The following is a 27107-nucleotide window of genomic DNA, read 5'->3' as shown; positions in this document are numbered from 1 at the left end:
TTACTTTTTGAAACAGAAATGATTACTTTGTCACCACAAAACTGCAGTAAAATCCCAGGTTAAACTACCAGCAGAAAAGTGTGTGGTGTCGCTCGTTGTACTGAATATTGACAATAAACCAGTCATACCTGTAACATCCACTGGAGGACTCTGTTACCCAGTTCATGTCATCCTGCATGTGTTACCTCAGCTGAGTCCAAAGTTCAGAATCACATCTCAGTCAATTTGGCCTCCAGGCTTTTAATGACTTGCACAACATACCCATAAGTCCTGCAGTATTTTAGCTTTTGTATTCTTATGTAAGAATTGAGGTTAAACAAAAGATGTGTGAAAACTGGGCCTGGATAAAAAAGACTTACATGTGGCATTCTCACCGAAATATTCAAAAATATTTTTTATATATAGTGTGTTATATTAAAAGAAAGCACATTGTGTATTCTTTTTAATTACTAAAACCCCTGACAAGAAATACTGAAATTACATTCCACAGTATTAACTGTCTGGTGGTGACAGGGACAAACAATTAATAATATGAAATAAGACCTTTAATCAATCAATCAATAAATAAAGCAAATGTTGGCATTTTGTTGGAACTAAGTGGTATATATAAAGCAAAGTGGATAAAATGTAAATTTATTCTATTATCTATAAGGCAACAAAGCCTTTGATTCAATACTGACTTTTGATAACTTTAATTCATTGTTTCTTTAACAGCATGCAAAAAAAGAAGACCGTATAGCTTAAATCTTGCTCATTTTAGAATTTAATTTAGTTGTTATCTGGGCAAAAGTTTGATAGTTGTTGTTTTATTTTGAAGCTTTATAGATAAAGTTTAATAAACAGTTTTCTCATATGAAAAAAAAAGACAAAACAATCCCTTGTAATTGTGACTTTTATTAAGTATACAGAAGATAACACTCTTATCATGTACAGATTGCCGTGTGCAGCCATTGTAAGTCATTATAAAGAAGCTGAGCGCTTTCTTGTAATCATGCTGTCATGTGTTTCTCCCTCCTCCTGTAAAAGGCAGTGGCTTTTACACACTTTTATTCTTGATGATATTTCCTTTGCTCCCCCCCTCCTCCCACCACCCTTTCCTCTGCTCTCCTTTCCTTTTAGGAGCCCTCCTCCCCTCCTCCTCCTCCTCCTCTCCACCCCTCCGTCATTACGTGTTGACCGGTCAGACCTGCCTCCCTCACCTCCCCTCCCCTCACCTCCCCTCCTTCTCTCCCTTGGTCTTTTTCTCTGGCTTTTTCCAGGCTTCATGTCATACCACGGCTAATTCCTGAAATTCCTGCCCTCCTCTCGCTTCAAACAAACGGCTTCAGGAAGGAGACGAGGCAGCAGAAAACAAAGGGAAAAAAAAGAAAAACCTCACAGAGTTACTCTTCATTTATTAAAAATATATTTAATATTGCCGTACCTGCCTGCCTATCTGACTGCCAAGAGTCCCGCCAGGTAAGCTCCTTGTGTGTTTTCTAATATTTGAAACATTTAAACTGCGTCTTCTCTCGGTGGATAAACTTTCACTTTGTTAAATATTGTGGATGTGAAGTCAGTATTTCACACTGCTTTCTCTCTGAATCCTCCTCACTCACTGTCGGAGATAACATTCCTCAAATATCTCACATTTCTTCGCTCAAATTCCTGCATTTTTTTTCTTTTTAATTCCACCGCTGGAGTGTGTGTGAGCGTGTGAGCGTCTGTGTGTGTGTGTGTGTGTGTGTGTGTGTGTGGTGTGACTTCCTGTGCTGGCAGCCGGAACTTTTTCTTGTCTTTTGAAGGAATAACGTCATGGCCGTGCAGTCAAACATTAGCCTGTGTCTGGGTGAAGTTTTACACCGCGAAACTGGGATCATTTAAATTGTGTGTTTATTAACTCGCACGTTTAATTCCGAGTTTTATTTTCTTCTTCTGTCAACAAGTGCGAGCAGACTGGAAGTGGCTTGAAAACAGCAGCTGTGTTGTTGTGATTTCTCATTTAATTGTCTTTTGAGATAATGAAAACATGACGCATTGTGTCATAAGTGCACGAAATAGAATTTAGATAATTTAGGTAACTTTAGTAAAAGTAAAACCACAGTGTGAAAATACTGGCACAAGGTTTCAAACATACACTCAAATACATGTCTACTCAGTGGCAGAAGAACAGAAGAAAAAAATGCAATTACATGATATAAAAATACTCAATTAAAAGGTAAATTTGGATGTTGAAAGTGAAATAGTATAATCAAAATGTAGGCCCACTTAAAATCAATCAGTCAAATGGTATTTATATAGCACCTTTCAAATCAAATGCAATTCAGAGTGCGTCACAGTTTGAAGAAGCAAAAACAAGAACAACATATGAAATAAGAAAAAAATGGATCTTAAAAAACTAAAAAAAAGTATAAACCATAAAATAGTAATAGTAAGACACTACATAAAAGCCAGATTTTAAAAATCTGCTTTTAGTTAATGTGTAAAAATATCAATATCTCCAGCTCCTCTCAGATCCTCCGCTGTTCCAGGGTTTTGGGGTGTAATGGATAAAAGCAGAGTCACCAAATGTTTTGAAGTACTTACTATGCAGGAAGATGGTTTCTGAGTTGTATTATTATATTCATGCAGTTATTATATATGTTTGATGCATTTACATCCAAAAAGCATTGTGATGTTATCACTGGCCAAAGTGGAGCGGTTTTATTTGTTTTTGTATTTTTTTATTTTTATTTTTTTTAATTATTTTTTTTGCAGTTTCATGTAATTTATTTATTAAAAATTAAAATTTCTTCAAGTAAGTAATAACTACCTTTCTGATACCTAACGTGCAGTAAAAAGTACACTGCCGTGTTAAATGTGGTGAGGTTGAAGTACACAGAAGCAGCAGGCGAAGCAAGACGAACATATTTAAAGTGAAAGTCTCACTGGAGAATTGCGCTTGAGTGCATTACTGAAATAAAGTCGAGTACATATCAGTTAATAAAGTGTTAAAAGTAAAGGGACTCCTTATGCAGAAGGCCCCCTTCCTTGTCAGTATATTATCATCTCATATATATATATGTCTTATGCATTCATTAAGCTGTGAGCAGTATTTCAGGTGTTGCTGATAGGAGTTGAGCTTATTTCAACTAAAAATGTTTTTGCAAACTGATTGTGTGACTTGTTTTCAAAATCTGCAAATCACTGTTAAATTAAGAGTAGTATAAACACAAAAAGGTACAGTTATGAAGTACTTGTTAATTTCTTAAGTAAAAATGCTCGTTATTGTTGCTGTCTACCCCTGTGCTCAGTATATAATATATATTATTTTTGCTGTGCATGGATAGTATTCTGTTTTATGTGCATGTCTGCTGTTACTAACACTGACTGTATAGTGACTCACAATAAGTGCATTGAACTGTAAACAACATGTTCAGTGCTACACCACAAGTGCTTAGAGGTTTTGTTTTTGTTTTTTGAATTTATTAAGGGGGGAAGAGCAGTGATGTAAGTCATAAATATTTTTATTTGTAGTTCGGGGGGGAAATATTAAGACATTTTACTCCACTACATTTATCTGAAAACTGTACAGATTACTTTGCAGATTAAGATCTAACATAACAATATGATCAGTTTATAAGATATAATAAATTGTAACCAGTTAACCTAATAGTATAGAGAGTAGTTAAAATTAGCGCCGCCTTTGTCAAATACATGATATAATAGTTTAGGCTGATTTTGCCGACATTATACCTGTACTTTTACGTTGTACCTCAGTAAGATTCAGAATGATTTTTTTTTTTCCCTGTAGTAGAGTATTTCTACCTTATACGGCTGTTTTTACTTGTAAAAGATCTTAATACTTCTTCCACCACTGGACGGAAGTGGTGGTATGGGGAGTCTGTCGTTAACTTCATACAGGACAGGTGTCTCCAAAAGCAGGGTTAGAAAATAAGAAACCCCATAACTGCAAGTAAAATGCTTAAATGCTGCTATATCCTGGTGATACACACTTGAATAAAACTTGACTTGTTAGTGTAGATGTTGGGCTTTGAATCAAACATATCTTCACTCTCTTTCATAACTTCCAGAGTGATTTGGTTAACCTGATCGTTCTGTTTTGTGAAATACCGCAAAGAAATTTCCAATGTGTCGGAGTACAAAGACGCATAAAGTGATGTTTAGATGGGTTGCTAGTGATTCATAATAATTAATAAACGTTCTGATCATTCATTCAATCACTGGATAAGCTGTTTGCTCTACAAAATGTAAGGAAAACAGTGAAAAATGCCAATCACTAGTTCCCAAAGCCAAGGTGACCAAAGTATCCAAATCTATTGAATTTATTAAACTAGACAAAGAAAAACAGTAAATATTCACCTTTTAAGAAGCTGAAAAATTTGGGTGCTTTTGCTAAGGAAAATTGCTTAAAGATCTTGTGATAGACTCAACACAATACAAAACTTTACCAAATGTGCTTCTCTAAAAATTCCATCTTGTGTATTATTGTGTGCTGTACGTCTTTGTGACAGACTTGATATTGTACTACTCTGTACAACTGCGGAGTGAATATTTTCAGTCAGGGTTGGAGATGACTAACACAGGGCTTGCTGGGTTGTGTGTGCGTGTGTGTGTGTTATGATGTCTCGCAGGGCAGCTGAGAAGTGTGTGTTTTCCAGAGCGGCAACAGGTGGATTGGAGCATGATGACAGTGTGAGGAGGGGGGTTGTGGGGGGGTAAAAAACACACCTGTCAAAGCCTCCTCATGAGGTGTCTGACAGCCAGAAGAGTTTGGTTTTTTTCCAGGCCTCGGCCCCTTTTGTTTTCAAGGCTTTGTGTTCAGACAGATACTGATATTGTCATGTGAACTCTAAGGTTGTGTTGTTTGTGCTGCAGTGGTGTGTGTCTGTTTGTGTGTGGGTGGATGTGACTGGGCCTAGAGGTGAATGGGTATGTTTGTGTGGGTGAATGAGTGGAGCAAGCAAGAAGGGAGGTAAAATGAAAGGATGAAAAGGTGTGTGAGCTATCTTGGAAATTTTTCAGTGTGTTTGTGTGTGTTGCCCTGAGACAGGTCCTCTCCACAGCGGAGGAGTTTTTTTTTTTTCTGCTGTGCTCATCCCACATAGCGATCATTCCTCCTCCACTCGCACGAGAGAAACGAATAATGCCTCAGATATGAGCCTTGTAGAACAAAGACTTTCTGCCCCCCCCCCCTTTGCTACCAACAGCGCTCTGCACCCACAGCTCTGTGCAGAGTGTGTGACTGTGTTGTCCATTGATTCCAGCCAGTCTGATGGATCTTTCTGTTGGATTATCTGGGGCTGATCTGATAGACTCTCTGTCCTCTTTGGCTCCAACTCATTTTCAGTGGCATAGAGAGGACAGAGGGTCAAGACTCGCCTGGTTCGATAGATAAGGCGTTGGAGTGACAGTGAGAAATAAACAAATTGCAGCTTGTATCATTTTTTATAATTGTATCAATTTTTTCTCCATTTTTAAACTTGTCACAGCTGTTTTTTCGGACAGTTGGGGGCATTAGAAACAAGCTGTAAAACAAACCAACTTTATAAGGCGATAATATTTCAAAAACTTATTAGCACTCATTTACATAGCCAGCAGGTACGTAGTTACCTTAGCAATTATCTGAAATTGTTTACCGCCACCTAAGTTCACTCCACTTTCAGCTCTGTTTTGGTTGCTACTAGCTCCTGAGAGAAATATCTGGCTCTTCAGCAGGGCTGCAAGTAATTATTATTTTTACTGATTGATATGCTGATGATTTTCACAAATATTTGTTTGGCCAGTCAATTGTGAAAAGCTATCCTATGAGGTTTGTCACTGTTGAGGTTGATGTCCTTTAATGCCTTTTTTTGTCTGACCAACAAAAAACAAAAAAAAAAATGATCTGCAATAATGTGAAGAGAAAAGCAGGGAATTGTCATATTTGACAGGCTGAAAACAGACATTTAATTACATTTCTGCTTGAAAAATGACTTAGACCATCAATTGATTATCACAATATTTGCTGATTGTCAGAAAAATAACTTGCTAATTCTTGATAGCGAGATGTTTCTATCTTGGGGTGCCGTCTAGCTCAGTGAGTAGAGCGTCAGCCCCATGTGGGCCGGGTCCTGTGCAGTGGCCAGGGTATGACCGTCACCCCCATTCTCTCTCCCCCTTTACTGTCACTCTCTAGCTGCACTATAATAAAGGCAGTAAATGGCAAAATTGATTATTTTTAAAATCTTACAGACTGATCGATTGAATAATAAATAAAATAACTGTTAGAATAGTTGGTTAGTCATGTTGTGTGTCAACGATATTGTGTGTTTCAGTGCGTGAATGTGTGTCTGAAGGCGATGTTTGTTCTCTGCATCTAAATGAATCTTTAACATCTACACTATGTTGTACATGCACATGGCCATGCATATGTGTGTGCATATACAGTATGTGTGTTTGTGTGTGTGTGTGTGTGTGTGTGTGTGTGTAGTCTGCAGAGCTTGGAGACTCCCACTGGTGCAGCCCAGTGGGACTCAGTGCCAGAGAACATGTGCTCTCAGCAAAAACCCAACAAAACAAACCCGTTTGTCTCCGCCAGCTCTCACTGCGACTTTCCATCGCATAGCCTGATCCTCAGACTGTGTTTCCTGCCTTTACATTCCCGGCCTGATTAGTAGAGATTGTGACCAGTTGAGTACACACACAGGCTTACACACACACACACACACACACACACACACACACACACACACACACACTCACCAAATACACACACAAATGTAAGCCCAGACATACATGCATAGATGCAGTGTGTGAGTGGGAGCAAGTTGTTTTCTGGAGTTTTGAGCATGGCAGACAAACACAAACCTACATGAATAATTAAGGCTTTGTCCACCCTTCAGTTTTTTATATTCTTACTTTAATATTAACCTGTACTACCTCATGCGCTGATCTTTGCTCTTCTTTCTATTGATTGCTTATAATGATTAAATACCAACAGGACAAAGAGTTTACACTGCAGCCATGTTAGCAGCTCTGTGAGGCTATATGAAATTAAGGCACTGTTGTACTTGAGCTACATGATAATGTTCATCCAGTAACAATGACATCATTCGTATTGCGGATGTCTGTCACGATGCCCTGCGGACCAAAATGACTTTTTCCCATTGACCTAACTGGGAAATAGATGTTCGTAAATCAATGGATAAACTTTTTAAGGATCACAACACCTCAAAAATGACTCATTTTACAATCTGAATTTGATCCATTCGGTCTGATAATATTTGGAAATTCTAGAAGAGTTGCATGATTAAATTATGTTATCCCCATTTAAGTTAGCAGAGTGCTAAACCGGAAGTCTCTTGTTTACCTGTTTTATAGTATAATTAAGCAGACACAGTGCCAATTATCTGGGTAATTTTATATGTACAGTTGAGAATTATGGTTTCATATGCCATTGCACAACCTTTTATTTTGAAAGAGCAGGGTCCTGCCTCCAACACTGTATCCAGTTCTCTCATCAATGGGAGGAGCATGAATATGTGAACAATTTTTTCAAAGGAAATTCACTTAATACTTTTCACTCAATCCACTACAGTTGTTGAGATATTTTAGTCTGCACCAAAGTGTTCAACCAAATGTCCGCCTGACATTGCCTTTCATAGGGCCATGCTAAAAATACCAAAAACTGTATAATGCACTCACTGCCCTCGTGTAGCCTAGCTAACCTCCCACCTGGCTGGCACTGGGCCAGGGCGAAGGTGAACCGAGGCTCAGCTACCTGCAGCTTCGTATGTTCTTTGCCTCTGTGTCAGTATGTGTGTGTGTGTGTGTGTGTGTGTGTGTGTGTGTGTGTGTGTGACTGTGCGAAGTGAAGGCTTTTTTTGTTTGTCCACTACAGTGTGTGTGTGTGATGTATTTCAGAATTGCATATAAACCGGACGGTTTCAGCGAGTGTGGGTTTAAGCATCTGTGACTCAGGTCACATGTGATGTAAATGTGTGGGCCCCTCTTTGTTCAAGTGATATTTTTCCTCATAATTTGATGCAATGTGTGTGTTTGTCTCAATTGGTCTGTGAGCGTGTGTGTGTGTGTGTGTGTGTGTGTGTGTGTGCAGTTGTGTTAAGGGGTGGGAGGCAGTTTGGGGGGTTACGTGGCCCCCTGACCGCAGCACCAGCTGGGGGATTATCCCGTTGAGCGGATACAGGGAAGAGGGGCCTCGCTGGGGGTGGATGAGGGGATGGAGAGGGGGGCGCTGGTGGAGTAGGTGGAGGGGGGCTGTTTGAAGGCATGGCTTAGGTTAATTAACCTCCTGGACACTTTGACTGAGACACAGTGCAGCACATTAATGGTTTACGGCCTCCACAGTTCTCGCAGTGACCTACAATGGCCCTGAGCTGGAGCTGCAGTTTGTTTAAAACCAGTTACAAAACAAATGGAAATGTCAAAATTGAGTCATGTTTTATAATTTATTTTTGAGAGTTTTGTTTTGATTTTTAATGAAGCCGCTGGCTCACTGTTGAGTAGCTGGTCGGCTCGTGATCAAGATTAGGGCTTATTGGATTGTACAACAGAAAGATTAACTAATTTGAGTTTTTATGTGTGTGATTTTAATTCAGAAATGTTGTATTTAACTTGATTTAGCTTTGCCTTTATTAAAGGTGAGAATACTAGTGTTAGTAGCTGATTAGCTCTAATTGCAGGCATATCTCCTATTTAGGTGATATGATATGTGGGGGAATAAATCACACAACTGCAAGTTAGACCTATAGCAAAACTGTTGCATGTTGTCTTTATGTAATTAAGTCAGGTCATTGAACTTACTTGTTTGAGTTCTTTATGTATTCAGTGATTTTGATGTGTTTCTCAATGGCAGATGTTTGAGTTTGCAACAAAATTATTAAATATCCACAGTACAGTTTGTATAATGGCTCTTTGTTTTGGATAAAGTCTTATTTTCTGATTTTTTTTTCAGTGCTGAATCTTTTTTTTTCACAGAAGCTGTAAAAGCAATCAGTCATTAAATCTTCACAGCCTCTTGAGAGAGGACTTGTTAATTAGTTGATTATGAACAACGTCACACTCACTTCAGTGTGATGTTGGTTTAGATTTTCTTTTAAGGTCACATTGAGTTCAAAGGTTAGACTGTTACTTTCATATTGTCCACCAGTTAATTGAGAACTTTTCTAGGGCTGCAATTATTGATTATTTTCATTTTAAGAAATCTCATTTTTCGTATTTATTGATTAGTCGTATAGTCGATAAATTGTTCGAGAATACTGAAGTATGTCCACAGTTTATTAGAGTCCAAGGTGAAGTATTCAAATGTACTGTTCAGTCCATACCAGTGCTCCAGATAATTAACAGTAGATTGACTAGTCAACAAAGTAACTAATAATTTCAGCGATAAATATTTCCATTTTGTAAAAAAGACCTAAACTGCTTCTTTTATTCAACTAACAGAATAAACCTGTAAATATTTAAAGGGAAAATTTCCAAAATCAAAAGTACCTGTTCAGTGCAATGGAACTGCTCGTCTGGCACATGCGCCAAAAAAAAGCTATGTTGTATTTTCTTCAGAGCTATGTGGTCCACTGAATATGCACTGTAGTGTTTGTCCTGCTGAATCCGCCCAACTTCTCTCTCACTTTATAGACTTTTTACAGTGTGATGAATTGGCAGATTTTAAAATTGCTTTTCTCGGATCCAGAAAAGGTGGTGAATTGTCCCTATAATTTATTGTTACAAAACGAAGCTTCACCAGTTCACTCATTAAATATTGTATGTTGTCCGGTAATTGTTATCCTGAACACCGTTTCATGTGATTTGAATTCACCAAGTCTGCATGAACATGTATAACTCATAACAATATTCATCTTAATATAAAAAAGAATTAATTGTGTATCTGTAGGAAATAGAAGTTGTTGTTGTCAAAGAGGACTGTGACGTGGTGTGGTGAGTGCAGCTCTGAGTTTGTCCAGTCTACTCTCTAAAAGTGTTTTTATATTAGTGTGTTGGTGTTTTGTTTGCGTGGGCATAAATCTATTTTATCACTGTACGTCTACATCTGTCTATACATGTGTGTATGTGTGAGAGAGAGATGGGGATAATGGCTGACTGGCTGGATGCCTTACAGGAAGTGCTGTGGAACATCAGGGGTCTCAGAGGAAGACTGACGGGGGAACTGGACAGGCTGGAGAGTCTTACTCACTTCATATAACACACTGACTCACTCACGAGATCACTACAACCTTCTCAACCATAGCCTCTCCATTGTAGACCCCTGTGCTGCCTTCACACGCAACATACACACACACACACACACACACACACACACACACACACACACACACACACACACGTTTGGGATTATAAGTGACGTATTGGTCGCTGCTTTTCTTTTTATTGCCCTAAAATGGACATTGGGGTCTCTCAGTTGCACAGTGGCAGGAAAATGACACACACAAAGCTGTTTGTATTGACTCATGAGTCCTTTTCTTCAATGTCTCCGTCCATCCTGCACATCCACCGAAAGGAAGAGGTGGAGACGACGTCTGTCTCGATCTCTCCTCCCGAATGTTTAATGCGCACATCCTAAACAAACTGGCGTGCAGAGAAAACAGGATATGAATCTGAATCAAGTCAAACATGCCCATGCTGTCACTCGTCTCTGGATCTCACTGCTGTGTTTTTCTGTCATAAAGGCTCAATGGAATGTCAAGTTAATCCTTTTAATTAGTCAGCTGGTTATTTTAATACTCCCACACCCAAAACAAGGCACAAACACATTGATTAGAATCTCCACTGAGGATCTGTAAGTTTAATAATACAGTCAACTGCAGTACTGATGAAGAAATGAGCAACATAAAAAGCCTCCTGGCCTTAATATCCTGGTATGATCCTCCGTGGCATCTGTGTCTAAGTGTGTCTGAGGACGCTGATCCTACTTTAATGTGTCTCCTCATTTGTTGACTTTAGGCCGCTCCTGCACCCTCCTCCTGCTGTTGTCTCAACACTAGGTGCCACTTTATTTGTTTTCACTGACCTGATTAATGATCTGAGGTGTTTTTACAAATCGGGATTAGCAGCAGTGAGGCTGATGTGATCATCTTCTGTTTCATATGACTGCCTTAGCAAAGCAACGGGTTGTCACCTGTTCTCAGTGACCTTTATTTTACTGGTGTGGGGCAGTGTGGGGAAAAAAATGTAATATCATAATGTTTTTGACCAAATACCTCTGTTGATATTGCTATGATGTTTTAGGGTTGACCATTGGTGCTTTCACAAAAAATGTAAACAATGTGATTTTTGATAAATAATCATCAGTAATGTGAATATTATGACAAGGTGGGTAAAGGCACACAGCTAGAGCAGTCTAGTGAGTTTAGAAAATTGCATTATTTTACTGTAACACAGCCTTGAAAACTAGGAAAAAGAAAACAGTAACTGAATAATCATATCCAAAATCTAAGACCATATTTAGTCTCATTTCACAATATCAATAAAATACTGACATATTTCCCAGCACTGAAACCACCTCAACCTTGTTGTAAGTTAGATTTTAGTGTCGTTCATGTCTTAATATAATGTTGAAGGATTACATTGTCTTCAAATTTTAGGTCCCTTGATGTTTTGATACCCTGTCAAACTCTATCAGAGAAACTCAAAACAAACATAGTGAGCAGTTTGAAGGAGTGAAGAGCTGTTTTTTGCATTCCTGAATAGTTCACATTTTTTTGTGATTCATATGGGTCTGTCAATTTAAAATATATATCAGTAGTTATTTATTTCTGACTATTAGCACAGGAAAAGTAATTGTCAATAAAATGTTGGAAAATTGTGGCATATGCTCTGTGTAAGTTTACCGGAGCCCAAAGTAACATCTTCAAATGATATGTCTTATCCAAATCCAAAAAATGTTGCTTTTTTTGCAATCGCTGGATTATTAAAATACTTCCTCATTAACTTCCTGTCAATCAAATAATCCTTGCAGGTCTTCTCAGTATGTCAGTACACAATATCAACTGACTTATACATGACTTATTTATATTATTACTTGTCAAACTAAAACATTTACAAGCACACTGATCAGTGTGCATCAGTAACATCCTTGTCCGATAATTAACAAAAAATGTTGTGTTTGTTTTCTGCATAGCAATGAGTAACCCAGCAGCCTAACAGGAGGAACCCATGAAATCCTTGTAAAATTTTTCCTGTATAAATCTGCATTTGAGAAACTTCTCTTTATGCAGCATCATGTTAATTGCCATACTTTTCTTGTTTTCCCAGCACTGCGCTGCCTCGTCCTGACCATCATCATTATCATCACATCTGTGGATTTCGTTCAGGCAGGCCTACTGGTCTCTCCCTTTCTCCCATCATCTCCCTCGACCCAGACCCTCCACCCTCTGCTCCGTGGTCCCCTTTCCGTCGTCCCACCACGTCTGCAGAGTGGGTGCCGGCTCCCTCCCCTAGGGGTGGGAGTGACGAGCTGGGGGATGCGCTCGACAAACCCCTGGAGAATGATGCGGAGGGCGTGTGGAGCCCGGACATTGAGCAGAGCTTCCAGGAGGCCCTGGCCATCTACCCACCCTGTGGCCGCAGGAAGATCATCCTCTCTGATGAGGGCAAGATGTACGGTACGCCCACCCCTGTCGTTTTACTGTCATGCACCTTGTTCTTCTTGAATGGGATGATAAACTCAAAACCTTAACGGGACTGAGGCATGCAAAACATTCAGCTGAGACATTACAAATAATTTTGATTATGTCCTAGAGTGCTAATTATTTTGTTTTAAATGTCGTAAAGCTTAAAAGGCATTTAATATTTACCACACTAACTCAGTTTAAAAGTTTTGAAATGGCATTAAATTTGGTGAGGGGTGCGTATTGACTTGTCGGGACTGAAAACACAAATTCTAGGACCTAGACTTTACATGGGACATACTGGTCTTGACTTAGGACTTGACTCAGAAAAGCCAAAACCTGAAACTTAAATGTGACTTGCAAAACAGTGCTGTGAAGGAATCTTTATGCATTAGTTGTGCCCTAATAGACAAAACAACTCAGGCAGGATCTGGAATGATGAAATCTTTTAGTATATTGTTTATAGTTATTGTTTTTTTAATTAATCACAGTTTTGGCCTGGACAAACCACAAAAGAGAATTGCAAATTTTTGCGGTAAAATCAATGCAACACAACCATAATTAGAAGATCCAGCTGAGGAGGATAAATTAATTAATTTCATAAATTTAAAAAAAATGGCAATGTTGCGACATTCACTTTTATTTTACTTCCCCTGATGGAGGAAAATCTGTTCCAAAAAGAACAGTGATTTGCAGACTGTTATGAGAAGACCAGAGCCATACTGTAATAAGAGTTTGTTAACAAAGTGCAGCATAGTCAAATGTTCTTAATAAGCTCTCACTCATTTTGTTGTACCAGTTATATTACTGGTACAACAAAATGAAATCAGCCACAAATTATACATCTTAACAGTTGCTAAATACAAAAAATGTACTGTTGAATTTTTACATAGTATATATAACTTAAATCAGCAGGCAATGTCATGCCCTTCTTTCTGTCTCTTTTGGAAAGACATACAAGCAGAGCTGTTGTCATCTGTTTTTGTGTGAAATGAAGCTTTGGATTGTTTCTCCCTCTCTGCCGTATTAGTCTTGCAAGTTTCCAGCAATGTAGACATCATTTTGACATCACTATTTTGCGTTGCACAAAAACATGCAGGTATTAATAAAAATGAATTGAAAAGCTTTGAGGCATATGATTACGATGAATCGAGGAATTCGGAACCGGATCTCGATTCCCATCCCTACCCAATGTATTTACTGTAGAATTACTTAATGGAAATACTAAAGCCTGTCATCATTGGCTACATAACCAAGAGTATTTTCCTCTTTAACCAGCTCGTTGAGTGTGAAGAAATGGTGATAAATAGCCCGTCCTGCTACTTCTAAAGCAGTGGAAAAACATCACTGTGGGGGTTGAGATTTCACTATCTTGTGGATAAAAAGTTGATAAAGATTCACATTAATTTTAGATGGACATCAGGCTTTGAACCTCTCGTCATACAAACACTGTCTGCTGTATATAAACCCACAACACATCTGCAGCATTGTGAAACGAGAACAGACAAATGTTTGCTTCCGCACACTTCTCACTGTAAACTGCATTTCATGTGGACAGACAATTTGTTTCACATACTCTCTCCCACACACACACCCGTTCACCACCACTCCTTCGTGTTCATGTTTCACATCACTCCTGTTTTCTGTACAGCTGTCAGCTCCACTTGGTCCCATAGTGTACAGTGTGATGGCGCACACACTCGAATCACTCATTCTTCTACACATACATACACAACCTGCCTCTTATGCAGACCTTGATTTGTTCCTAAATCAAAAGCTATGATATTGACTGAAAATTAAAACAATAAACTCAGGAAAATGTCTTTATCTCATAAAGCAAAGCTGCATTTCTGTCCAACTCTTCCAGATCTATAACAATGACAAAACAGTGAAGAGTAAAGCATTAAAGTGAGACAGTCAGCCTCATGAACATGCAGTGAGATGTTTGGGCCAGACCTTTGTCCCCATTGTATTTCTGGCAGTGATAGTGGAGGGCAGTTTACAGTATTCCTGTTACCAGAATTAGCTCCAAATCCCTTACCCCAAACGGGTTCACAGGAACAGGGGATAACTTTTACTTCCCTCCTATTAAATGGCATGGGTGCTAACTTTGTGTGTTGTTGCCTCGTGTAATCTATCAGATATTTTGTTGGGGTTTTCCACACTAACTGCAGCCTGACCAGATATCACATTGTTCAGCCATATATCATTGATTCTTGAGATGGTTTTGCCTTTTATTTTAACCTTAAATAATGACTTGAGGTTTGGAGCAGCAGCATGACTTCAGGTCTTCCCTTGTTGAATCTTTGGGTAATGTCTGTGTCAAGCAGGTGTTGGAAAGGTGAGGTGACATTCTTCTACGACACCTTGCTGAAAGATGTTTAGGAACAGATGGCTCGGCCATCATGTGTCGTCCTCCTGCCCTGACCGTTTGATAGTGGATCTGCTTGGTGGAAAACGGGCGGACGGTGGTAGCGGCGCTATCAGACAGCCTCTGTCATCGCCTTGTTTTGTCACTGTGCCAGACAGCTCCTTTAACTGTTGGCTTTGCCTAGCTTAGCTTAGCCACCTATTGAGGTCATGGCCATCCTCTGATCAACGCTTAAACCCTTATAAAGCCTGTAATAATAGTTGGAGGCGGGCAGGGGAGAATGGGGCAGGTGGCTCATTCTGTGTCATGGGGATGGGGGGGCTGGATGAGGAAAGGTGTTGGTGAAGGTGGGGGTTTGGCAAGGCAGGCACTGAGGTGCCCCTTCCTCCCTGTGGGGGTCAGGGGCAGGTGATGCGCGCCAGGGAGCGCGTTGGCCCGCCAGGAATGGCATGTGCGCTTGGGAGCCCGGGGGTTCAAGGCAGCTCGCCTGTAACCCTAAACCAGAATAGACGTTTACCCTTTGAGCGCCTGGAGGGGAGGAGGACGGGTGGACAAATAAACACCAAGGTGGGCAGTGGTGTCTTGGATGGCCTCGGGGCGTAGCAGAACTATCACACACCTGTCCCCAGTGTGTGTGTGTGTGTGTGTGTGTGTGTGTGTGTGTGTGTGTGTGTGTGTGTGTGTTTGTGTGTGTGTGTGTGTGTGTGTGTGTGTGTGTGTGTGTGTGTGTGTGTGTGTGTGTTTTGGAGTGAGAAAGGTAGAGGTTGCTCCCTGCTATTTCTGTGATTTACCTCCCCCATATCTCTTGGTTTCAGACTCCATGTCACACTTTGTCCTTTCTGAACAACCTCTTCTCCCTCCTGTCAGTCTTTCAGTTGGTCCGTCTGCCCTTCAGTTCACCTCCAGCTGCTCCCTGAGTTCAACCTGACAGCCTTGCGGCAAATCCAGATTTATGACTTGAGAATTGAGGCAACACTGAGCTTGTGCGTGACCCACTATGCCCCCATAACAGCGCCACCAGCCCTTCCCTTGCAGCCCCTGCAGCTCCCCTGTCCTCCCCTTTTATCACCATCCCCGGGGTCACAAGTGGCCAACAACTCAAGTCATTCAAGCAACCACAATCAATGCAAAACCACTTTGAAGGTCTTTAGTGTTGTTAATGTTGTTAAAGCGCTGATGGGTGGTCTTAAATCAGGTATCTTAATCAAATATCAACTGAGAATATCTTTAAAGGCATACGTGAAATGGTGAGGCGATGACTTGATGGTTTTAGAGATATTTAGTCTTATTGCGTGGACTAAATATGGATACATAGACAAAACAAACTTCCAGCAAACTATCTGTTGGCTGTGAGCGACATACTCTGAATTTTAGGTTGAATTCCCCTCTGAGGAATGAATGCCATTCTTTGCTAAACAATATGATATTGAGTCTCTGAGCAGCGAAACAGAGGGAATGTGTGCTTCTATCCATTGTAAATTCCTCAATTGAATGGAATGTTTTTTAGCCCATATTCCACGTACATTCATCACATTTATTTCCCATAATGCCGTGCATAGCGCTGGCCCTCGCGCCCATTACTCAACAGACCTATTAGCTCGCTTATTAGGGACGGTGTCACGGATATTGTGGCGGTTATGTGCTCCGGCGGTAATTCGACATGCATCTGCCAAGGAAAACATTTCCTGCCTTGTGTGGCTCTCAGCGAGAGACGTGCCCTGTGGTCTGACCGAAGGCCTCATGCTGCAATAATGGAAAAACAGTCCTAAACTTGTAGTGCAGTGGAAACCAGTGTGCTGACAGCTCTCACTAAAAGAATGTGGCACTGGAAATATGATTATCTACCCTCTTTAGTTAGTGCCATATAACTGCTATATTAATTTATGTGCTGCTTTTGCAGTCGTAATCCTACTTTATGATGTCTTTGGACTAATTTTTATTTTGCAGCATTAAATATTGCATCACATGCAGCTGTTTGGTTTCGTCACACTTGATTTCCTAACATCTGTTAGAGGAGCAATTTTCTCACATTTTGAAGGGTCCTGCTTCCTGTTAAAAAAAGCAATACTTGTTTTAGTGCAGTGAAAAGTCAACAATGTTTTGCTCAGTAGTGGCTTATTTTTCTCTTAGTGCAGAACAAAGAATACCCACAATCATGCCTCCACAAAGCTTCGCTTGTGCAACATGTCAACCCCATTGTCGGTTTTTGTCGGGAGATACAAATATGTTTTCGTCTTAAGTGGTTCTCATTAAAGAATGTAATGTTAAGTTCAATGGAAAGAAACGGTGAGTCCTCGTCTGGGTTCAAGCTTTGGCAGTAAAGTGAGAGATTCACTAGTGACCTTGACCTGTTGACCTTTAAAGAAGCCTGAGAGGAGTGTGTTTTCAAGTGGTTTTCCTTTGTAACGATGCCCCAGCTCTCTGCCTGAGGAGGTTCACTTATGCATTATGTGGAAGTCATTGTGGGTGAAAGTGCTAGGGACAGAAGTTTGTCTTATTACCATTTTTTTGTTGATTATAAAGTTGAATCAACACCTCTGTATAACTGTATAGTGGATATTGTGCTGAATATTAAAACTTTCATGGAGGTAGGATTTATTTCAGGACTGCTGTAGTAAAGCCCAGTAAAATCAAAGTGACATGAAAGCACTACTGGCAACAAAGGCTGACTGTTATGCCCCCTTACATCGCCTGTATTTTGGCAAAAAAGTTGCACTTGAACACACTGCAAAGACTGGAAATAGTCATGATGCCTTGTGCATCATTTTATATTTGTGCCTTCCAGCATATCTTTTCTTTCATTAGTATGGCAGACAAGTGGCTTATTTTACACTTGTGGGGGACATCTGAGCCTTACATGAGCCTCTGGATGAACCTGAACCTCCCATCATATAGTCCTCATGCCGACGACCAGGATCTCCTGGGATTTGATGCTCTGTGGAGGGTATTCGAGGGAAACCCCCCCCCCTGCTGACGATGGACTCCTGGGAATCTCCTGTTCCATGCTCCATCCATCTCAGTGACTCTCTTTCTGTCTGTACCTCTCTTCCCTAAATCTCAGGGTGTAACCAATAGGACATGGTGAGCAGTGACAGCCATGTAACAGAGATGTCACTGTCACTTTACCTCGACATCTCGGATCAGTAAGGTGGTAGAAAGATACAAACGGGTTGGGCATCTGTTGATCTGTCTATGGGATTAAAATACGTTGAGCCTTGCGATAACTACCTCCACATAAATCTCTGTAACTGCGAAGACACTCGTGGCAGGTTGTGTTAATATAACATGACATCTGATAAATTTACTCTCCTAGAAATACTATACTTTGTCAGAAATCAAGTGCAAACATTCAGCTTTGGCTCAGACAGCAATGCAATCGGTTGCTAAATGAATAGGAGAATCCCCTGTTTGCTAATAATTTCCAGATTTTTTATTCTTATTTTTGTAGTTACCTATAAAAACTGCGTAAAGTATTTTAGTACTAATTTTAGTAGAAATAGAGACCAAGTGCTGAGATTTTTGCTTTTAATGATTTTACTTTAAAATCAGTTTTGGATTTGTGGGGGAATTTGTGTGAAGTAACTGCTCCAATACATTTCTAATTTCTTTTTTAATGGAAGATTGAAACAATACGTACCGATGTGCTGAATTGTTTTCCTGTAGAAGAATTTCACATTTTTGTATTTTCAGCAGCTGACCTACTGTGCACTGACTAAAAGTCTAAAGTTACACTAACCGGGCACCTAATTGAATTTAAACAAATAAATGATTGGAAGTGCACCAACTGAACACTCTCTCTATTTTATTGATTGTAGGCTATAGTTAGTACCAAATTACTTCTGGGAAACTTTCAAAAAATCATTGGAAATTTAAATCTTTTGAATAAAGTGGGTTAGTTTGTGGCCTCCTTTATTTGTGACGTTGAAAGTCTGAAAGATAAAATCTGCATGAATTCAAAATTACTTACATTTTGTGGAAAAATAACTTGACATTAACATTCTTTGAAAAGAGTACATAAGAATACATTAATAATAATATTAAAGAGTTAATATTTGAAAGTAAGAATGACCTCAATATGAGTGTCTACTGCTTGTGTTGTGTCACGCTTCCACACATCTTATCATGGTGAGTTAAAGCATTTTCCTTATGCCAGAAATACACCAGTCAGCAGTACAGTGCTGCTCGTTACAATAATTATTTTTTATTCTGCTAAACTAACCCCAACTTTTAGTTTGGCCGCATGTCACAGCAGATTTAAATGGCTGCAGCTCAGAGCAGACACTGCAGCTTTCCATGGCCATTGCATGGCAGCTCACCACAGGCAGCACTTCCAAACTGCTCGGTGTTTTTCCACATTATTTAATATGCAGGTTTCATATTTTTATATTTACACAGTCAGGTTTATAACATATACTGAGAGAAGGGAATGAATCTCTATTTATGGAGTTGATTAAAAACAACAACAAAAACAAACAACAGTCCAATTTATTTATCAGTGCATCAGAACTGGATGAAATATGAATACAGAAAATAATGTATTGATGCCAGTTATCAGTTTTTGGTTTTTTTTTTTAAAAAATCCAGTCTCTGATTACCATGACTGTCTTCATGTTGGATCAGCAGAGTTGTTGCATCTCTGGCTCCATACTGTCACAGTGCTTGAGTCATGGAGGCTTGTTAGAGGTCTTTTCAGAGCTCAGTGAGCTCTTTCGGAGGGGAAATAACACCCAGCCAAGACATTCCTGCAGCCTAAATGTGACCTTTGTTTTCCAGAGCAGAAACAGTGGGACATATGTGCTGTTGAGGGAAACGTATGGCTGGCAGATGTGTCTTCAGACAGGATGGCAGTTTGTAAGACATACAAGCACAAATGTACGCAGTGGCCAAAAATAATTATAATTTAAGCTGTGTAAAAATTGTAGCTCAAGTACAATGGCAAGGAAGTGTTCTTCTATTCTGATGGCTTTATTATAAGGGGTAATTGCTTTTAAAATTAAATTAGAACTATACAGTAGTTAATAACATTATTGAAGGTGTAATTTAAAATTTTTTAAATTGTGGAATATGATTATGAAGTGATCACTCCCTGTGATATATGGTTGTCCATAAGGTGAATTTATGTACATAGGAGATGTTGTACACACACAAACAGGACATGGGCTGATGTCGGAGCAGCAGATGCAGGGCTACTCAGTGCAGACCAGTCAGTATATAGGAATGTCAGGAATGCACGGGGCTGAGATGGAGAGAGAGAGACACACACACACACACAGAGAGAAAGAGAGAGAGAGAGAGAGACACACAGAGAGAGAGAGAGAGAGAGAGAGAGAGATCAGACCAGGCCAGTGATGACCGCAGCTCCATTGGGGAAGGGCAGATTTACGACCAGCCAGGCCCAGGGGTTGACTTTGGAAGGGATACTATAGACCGCCTTCACTAACCCCGTCCACCTCTCTCTGACCTCCACCAACAGGCCTGAGGAGGAGGAGAGGACAGCCAGAAGGAAAATTGTTAAACATTGATTTTAAAGCCTTTTTGGATCATCACGGCTCCAGTAATTAAAACTTCAGTATGTTTTGATGTTTTTGATTGATTCCAGCATACTTAGTTTTTTCCTGAGGTACAAGCGTATTCAGATGTGACTGAAGTAATAGCTCATTCTTTATCAAACAAATGAAAGGTTTTTTTGATATGCAACAAAATGAACTTTCCACGGTTCATTATTCTCAGAGGGTCTCAAAGGTTCTGTATGCAACATTCAGAGTAATAATACAGCAGCATTCACTATTTGCTATGTAAAGATATAGCCATTAGCACCATTAGCTTTTACATGAATGCAGCTGTCACACTGAATATTCTGCTCAGACTTTAAAACTTTGTATGGAAATCAAAATGAATATTCATATTGAACAGCCAAATCCAGTTTGACTGGCATAATTCTCAGTTGCGTACAATCTTAGAAAATTTTAGTTTTAATTACAAAATAAAAATTTAATGGGTGAACTTTTTGTTTGTTTTTGTGTGTGTCCTGTATAAAAAAGTGCTTTTTGTGTAGTCCTGCCTATGCCGCTATGATAAATTGCTGGCCGGCTTTACCAAACTTAGTTCTTATGATACATATATAGTTCCAACATCTACAAGCAACAAAAGTATTTCCTAGAAACTAGAAATTATGATGTTTTCAAGGTTGCACAATCCCCTGAACTCTGGATCACTCCGACAACGCTATGGCTGCGGTCAGTCACTTTTAATGCCCTTAAGAAATGTTTCCAGAATCAGATTTCCCCGAGACAAGTCCGTGACTGCAGGCAGTGTGATAAACAACATCAAACTGTGGACCAGTGGGTGATGGTATAATGTTCCTACTGACTTTCCTGCAGCCTTGGCTGGCACAAACTCCCTGTCTGTGCTACTCCCATTGGATATCATGATCTCATCGCTGTGTGACTGAGTCCCCTCTCTGATCTCATGGGTGTGTTGGAGGGTATTTTTGCTGGGGCCCTTCCCCAAGCACTTGCACTAGGAGTGGCAGGGCATCTGATACGAGACCATGAAGCGAAGCCTATTTGACAACCCATTAATGAAGCTGTTTACATGCTTGCAATACATACCTGTATAAATTTGAATGGGGATACCATCCTATTGATAAAGTAGTTTGTCCTTTGTTTCGTTGCTGATAGAAAATTTGTTTTTAATCATTGTTCCTGGGAAGAAACACTTTTTTAATTTAAATGTAGAAAACAAAAAAGTTTTTTTTTATTGCTTAGACTGTGAGACATGTTTGCATTTTCACAGAAGAACTTAAACAGCTTTTATTTCCTGGTTGTACTTGCTAAATATTGTGGCTTTCAGGTTGATCAAGTTTAGGCCAAGGAAAGGCTTCAAAAGTTTAAAATGTGTCTGGCTACCAAAAGTGAATAGATGGTTGGCTTTTCTGAATTCATGAACGTTTTTATTCATCTGTGAAGGCATGCTCATGCATCTGTGTCAACTACTTTGAAAATCCCTATTGGATTGGATACACAATGTACATCTCACTGTACACAGAGTGAAGTTTCCTGCAGATAAATTGCTGCCAACTGGAAGAACTCATTGCTGTAACGTGAGGAACTCGATAGAGGCAACCTAATGTTCATTTGAGGTCAAGTATTGCGAGGACTTTGACAAAGCTCTCTGTTCGTCTTTTCAAGAGTTTTGATTGCGAGGAAATGTGGAACACTTTCTTAATCCTTGGGGAATTAAAGAAATATGCATTTAGGGGCTCAAACAATCGGCTGGCGAGTGCACCTCCCGATAAACACTAAACGGTTGAGGAGTTACAGCCCTGAAAAGAAAATAAGATTGAGACGGAATGAATGCCGCGACTCAAGCTGAAGTGTGTGTGTGAGTTTATGTCTATGTCTGTGTGTGCGTTTGTGTGTATAAACTGGAGTAGACGGCATTTGAGACAGGGGTTTAGTCCACAAAAGCTTCACACAAAGGCAGTTCTACAGTTGGGTAATATGGTTGTGTATATAGATGTGTGTGTGTGTGTGTGTGTGTGTGTGTGTGTGTGTGTGTGTATTTCAGGGGCTTGGAACTTTACAAGGACTCAGATCAACCTCTTTCTCCTCTTTTTCTCTCCAAACTAGCACTAGTTCATTTGTTTATTCATAGATAGTATGACTCTGCTGTATAATGTGAACAATTGTACCTCACTATATATTGTAATGACAGTTGGATAATGTTTTTACATAGGAAATGTTAAATGAAAGTGTGATACAATTTACTTTTTGATGAGGATAATTCACTCAGTATCGATATTGCTTTCCATGTCAGTATTTTCTTTTTGTACAATGGAAATGGTAGCCCAAACTACAAAACCAAGAGCTATTCTGCAAATTGCAAATATTTCTCTGCAGGTAATATGGTCTTTTCATAAAACTAGACTGTCTATGCAGCAGAAAGACATAAATACTAAATACTTGGAATTGGCGGCACACGACCAGAGAAAATAGAGAAAAGGTCTGAGGCATTTGCTTTTGCTCAAGAGGTAAAAACCCTAGCCTACCAGGATGTGCTGAGCTGCACTGGACCAATAAATGCTCCCCCTGGTATATGATGTAATGCTAGTTGCCCATCCGAAACCAATATGGCAGCCAGCTGGCAATAAACAATTTTGTATTATGGTTAAACAGTAAGCCAAAATATTTGTTAAAAAAAAATACGTGAGAAAAAGGCAGTGCAGCACTTAGTTTTTACTGTTTGACCTCAGTTTGGTCTGGGTGAACGACAGAGAGAGAGGCAGGTCTATCTCTCAATCTACTTCTATACTCTTCTATGCTCGTGTCCATGGTGGCAGCAGGTATACAAAAATGAGAAAGTATAATTTGTAGTTTGAGCAACCAGGTCACCATGAAGTGCACCAGGCTCTGGAGCCAATTTTAGCAGTGGCCAAACAGTGGAATTACAACTTCCAAGTCCATTAAATGGTGACATTGGACCTAAAAAGACATTTTCCCATAGACTTACTCAGTGAAAAGACTTCTTTAAATCAGTGGATACATTTTGTTTTGAGTTTTACCACAGTTCATTTACACATACTACCCAAACTGTTATCATACAAAGTTGGTTGAAAATTGGCAAAGTATCACTTAAGATGATCATTTAATATTTTTAAAAAATCTCATCCAAAACACAACTTAGAGTATGAACAAAATATAAAAGTAAAGCTCATGCATAATAACTAAGTAACCCAAAAATCATGCTGATCATCCTCAGTGTTTATAGAGATCACATGCATTTTACTTGTGAAATCCATCTGAAGTTTTCTGTTCAGCCTTGAAAAGTTGTACCTCACAGTTTATGGAGGCAGACTGCTGGCTGATAGATTTCCCCCTGCTGGGTACACAAACTGACAGCTGAAATTGTTTCTTTAATGGCTTAGCAACAAAACTCAAATGCTTTCAAAAAGCATTAAGTAGAAATTAGCGTCTGTGCAAACTGCGGTGCACATGAGCACCGAGAGAAACGGTGTTTTAGATTCCGCGCAAAATCTGATCACTTTTATTGGCTGACGAAATCTCTGTTGGGCGTTCGGCCAAGCTTCAAGTTTCCTTGCCTCTCCGTTTGGGGTCACTTGATTGGCCAGAGTAAGATTCAGTGTGAGGTCTGACCCAAGCGTCGCTATGTAAGGGAAAATCTGACGGGTTTGTATCAGGTTGTGTGTCGTGACTGATCTGTGTGTTAATTCACATGGGGATGTGGTGCCAAGGGAAAAATGACCGTGTTTAAGAGGTGGTGCAAACTCTTATATGACTGTGTGTGTGTGTTTGATGTGTGTGTGTGAGTGGGCATGAGGAATCTCCTTTGAGTGCAAGAGTTGTGTGATGCACTCTGTAACCGATCTTTGGCGTGTTTCTCTGTGTTCTCCCTTACCTGTTTATAAATGGGCTATTCTCTATAAAAGGTTATTTACATTTATGATGAATCTATTAATTATTAATTATGTCTACCAAATGTCCAAAAATTTCCAAAGTATTGTAACAAATGCCCACAACAATGTTCCAGAGCACAGTGGGACTTATTTGAATTGCTTGTTTCATCAAACCAACAGTCTAAAACCCAAAGATGTTCAATTGATAATTATGTAAAACAAAGACAGGCAGTCATATTTGAGAAGCTGCAAGCAGAAAAAGTATTACATTTTTGTCCAAGAAATTACTTCATTCTAAGGTCCAGTGTGTGAAATTTAGGGGGATTTAATGGCATCTAGTGGTGAAGATTGCAGATTACAACCAGCTGAAACTCTCCCAGTCAGAATTCCGTTAGTTTTTATGGTTGAGGAGGACTTGCCTGGGAGCCTAATTATCTGCAGAGCTCTCTTCCTGCTGATGTGAAAATGGCTCATTCTGAGGTAACACATCACAATTCTTATTCTAAGGTGATTGTACACCAAAGAAAACATACTTATTACGTTATATTTCACTTCTGCCAATATATCTCCTTAAATCTTGCACACTGGACCTTTAAATGTGTGTGTATTTTTTGTAATACAGCTGCTAGCTTTTATACAGTCCATCTCACAGTGCATGGACTTGCATGGCAGTCCACCCAAGTCACATCATTGCCATTCAACACTGCATTCTCAACAACAAAAACTTCTTTTTCCTGAGTTACACTACATAAAAAGCATATATATAATTGTGAATACATGGTTATGCATGTTTTATTAATCTTAGTCATTAAACTAGAGGTTCCAAAGAAGAGGGTGAAAGAAGCCACATGACTGTTGCCCTCCGCTGTAACTGGAGACTCTGGATGGGGGGGAACGAGCACAAGATTTACTGCGGGCGTAAAGGCATATTCCATAAACATTGACACACACACCAGCTGCCTGGCTGCCTCACCAGACTGGGCCCCCTTTGGTCACTGGCCTGTAGTGTGTCTGACCTGAGTCCGGTCTGAGGATCGCATGGCTGCAGCCTCCACCTGCTCTGCCAATGTGACCTGTCTGTCAGCAGCGGCAGCACACAGACACACGGTCACTGTAGAGATGCGAACTCAGTGTACGCTCAAGGGGTCAGGCTGCTGCAAGCTCTCACACAGACAGATGTATATACATAAGGATATACTTACACTTGCAGTTTTCAGCGTTGACACATTCGACAGCCTTGACTCTTGCTTTGGGCACGTGTGTTTGTATGTCATCTTTACGTGCATGCATGCAAACTCTTCCAAATATGTGCACACACAGACATGAATACAAACATATTTTGAGCAGTTAAATTACCTAATTATACAGTGACTGCAGTACACAAGTATTTGGATAAATATGTGGACAGAAATATACAGTGCGTATACATTTCATCATTCCTCCCACAGACGTGCAGAGCAGGCTCACAGATGATAAGTTAATAGTCAGCCTCAGTAAACATTTTAATCCCCTCACACCAAGAACATGCGCCTCATTAGTCCCTCACTTTCAGATCAAGTGCAACAAACCAGATGATCAGGCTTTCTTAAGTTTTTCCATTTATTTATTATTTAGGTTAGGGGAGATGGTGGGATAAAGCAGATAAAGTATACATATATATTGATAACAAAAGGCCTTTTTAAGCATAGAGAGATGAACTTGGACTTTGGACTTAATTCATCCATCGGCATTTATAATGTGACGTGAATACATGTTCACTCAATCAGCCAGGAAACGTTTATAAAAAATATATATATATATGTGTGTGTGTGCGTGTGTGTGTGTGTGTGTGTGTGTGTGTGTCTATATGTATGTAAACATATATATGTACATGTATATATATAATAAGTAAATAAACACGCCACAGTACCCTCATACAATGGATTGTATGATGTCTAAAAGATTAATGCCCAACAAATGGTTTCATCACGTTAAGTACTCAATGTAGAGTTATGTGGGTTAGTTTTAGGAAAAGAAACATGACAACCATAAAATAACTGAAATTCACTTGATTCCACCAGACACAAACACTGGTCTTGTTGAAGAAAGACCTATGTTTTTTGACTAATTCATCACCCCAATCTATGTCCTTATGTGAACTTCCACTTTTTATATTACTTATGTGGGTTATACACGAATTCTGGTGCATTACTTTTCATAGATATACATATGGACAGTGCATGAAAACAGCCTGGCTGTACAGATACATAACATACAATAAACTCACTCTTACTTTTCCAACACGTATGTTTTTCTCTAACTTAAAAACTAAGGATCAGTAATCTTTCCCCTATTAATTGTCACTTTTTAACATTCATTGTAAATATCTATAAGACCAATGGAAGATACAGTAATGCATGTTGTGCCATTTTTATCTCCTTATCCTTTTAATAATGAACTTTAATGTTCTTTCCCTACTCTTTAAAGTCTATACAAATTTGAACGACAACTGCAGTACAAAATTATGTTAAATACTAAAATGATGTTTTCGGGTCCCTCACAGGACGAAACGAGTTGATTGCACGGTACATCAAACTCCGCACAGGGAAGACGCGGACCAGGAAGCAGGTACGTTCTCTGCAAATGCCATTTGAAGCAGCCCCTATTTTTGAACCCCTCCAGAAAAAGTCCTCTCCGTTGAGTGAAGTCCCAACATGCTGGGTAACCCCCCCTCAAT

At 39.6% G+C, this 27107-nt stretch overlaps 1 protein-coding gene across 3 annotated transcripts in view; it reads left to right on the top strand.

Annotated features, from left to right (window-relative positions):
• The first annotated feature begins 1286 nt into the window (after positions 1-1286).
• tead4 (TEA domain transcription factor 4) overlaps positions 1287-27107 on the top strand; it is a 43430-nt gene continuing 17609 nt past the window's right edge. For 2 of the 3 annotated variants that reach the window (XM_042495411.2, XM_042495410.2), the window contains exons 1-3: positions 1287-1458; positions 12250-12599; positions 26934-26998. In XM_042495411.2, coding sequence (XP_042351345.1) covers positions 12593-12599; positions 26934-26998 — 72 coding nt within the window. In that variant the 5' untranslated portion in view covers positions 1287-1458; positions 12250-12592. Of the gene's footprint in view, positions 1459-12249; positions 12600-26933; positions 26999-27107 lie in introns of those variants that run through there. The other variant, XM_088080347.1, reaches the window with a different exon arrangement.

The sequence above is a fragment of the Plectropomus leopardus genome, chromosome 7, assembly GCF_026936395.1.
Source record: "Plectropomus leopardus strain MGB_pleo_1.0 chromosome 7, ASM2693639v1, whole genome shotgun sequence".
In the NCBI taxonomy this organism is placed as follows: Eukaryota; Metazoa; Chordata; class Actinopteri; order Perciformes; family Serranidae; genus Plectropomus; species Plectropomus leopardus.
This window is presented reverse-complemented; position numbering and strand designations above follow the sequence as displayed.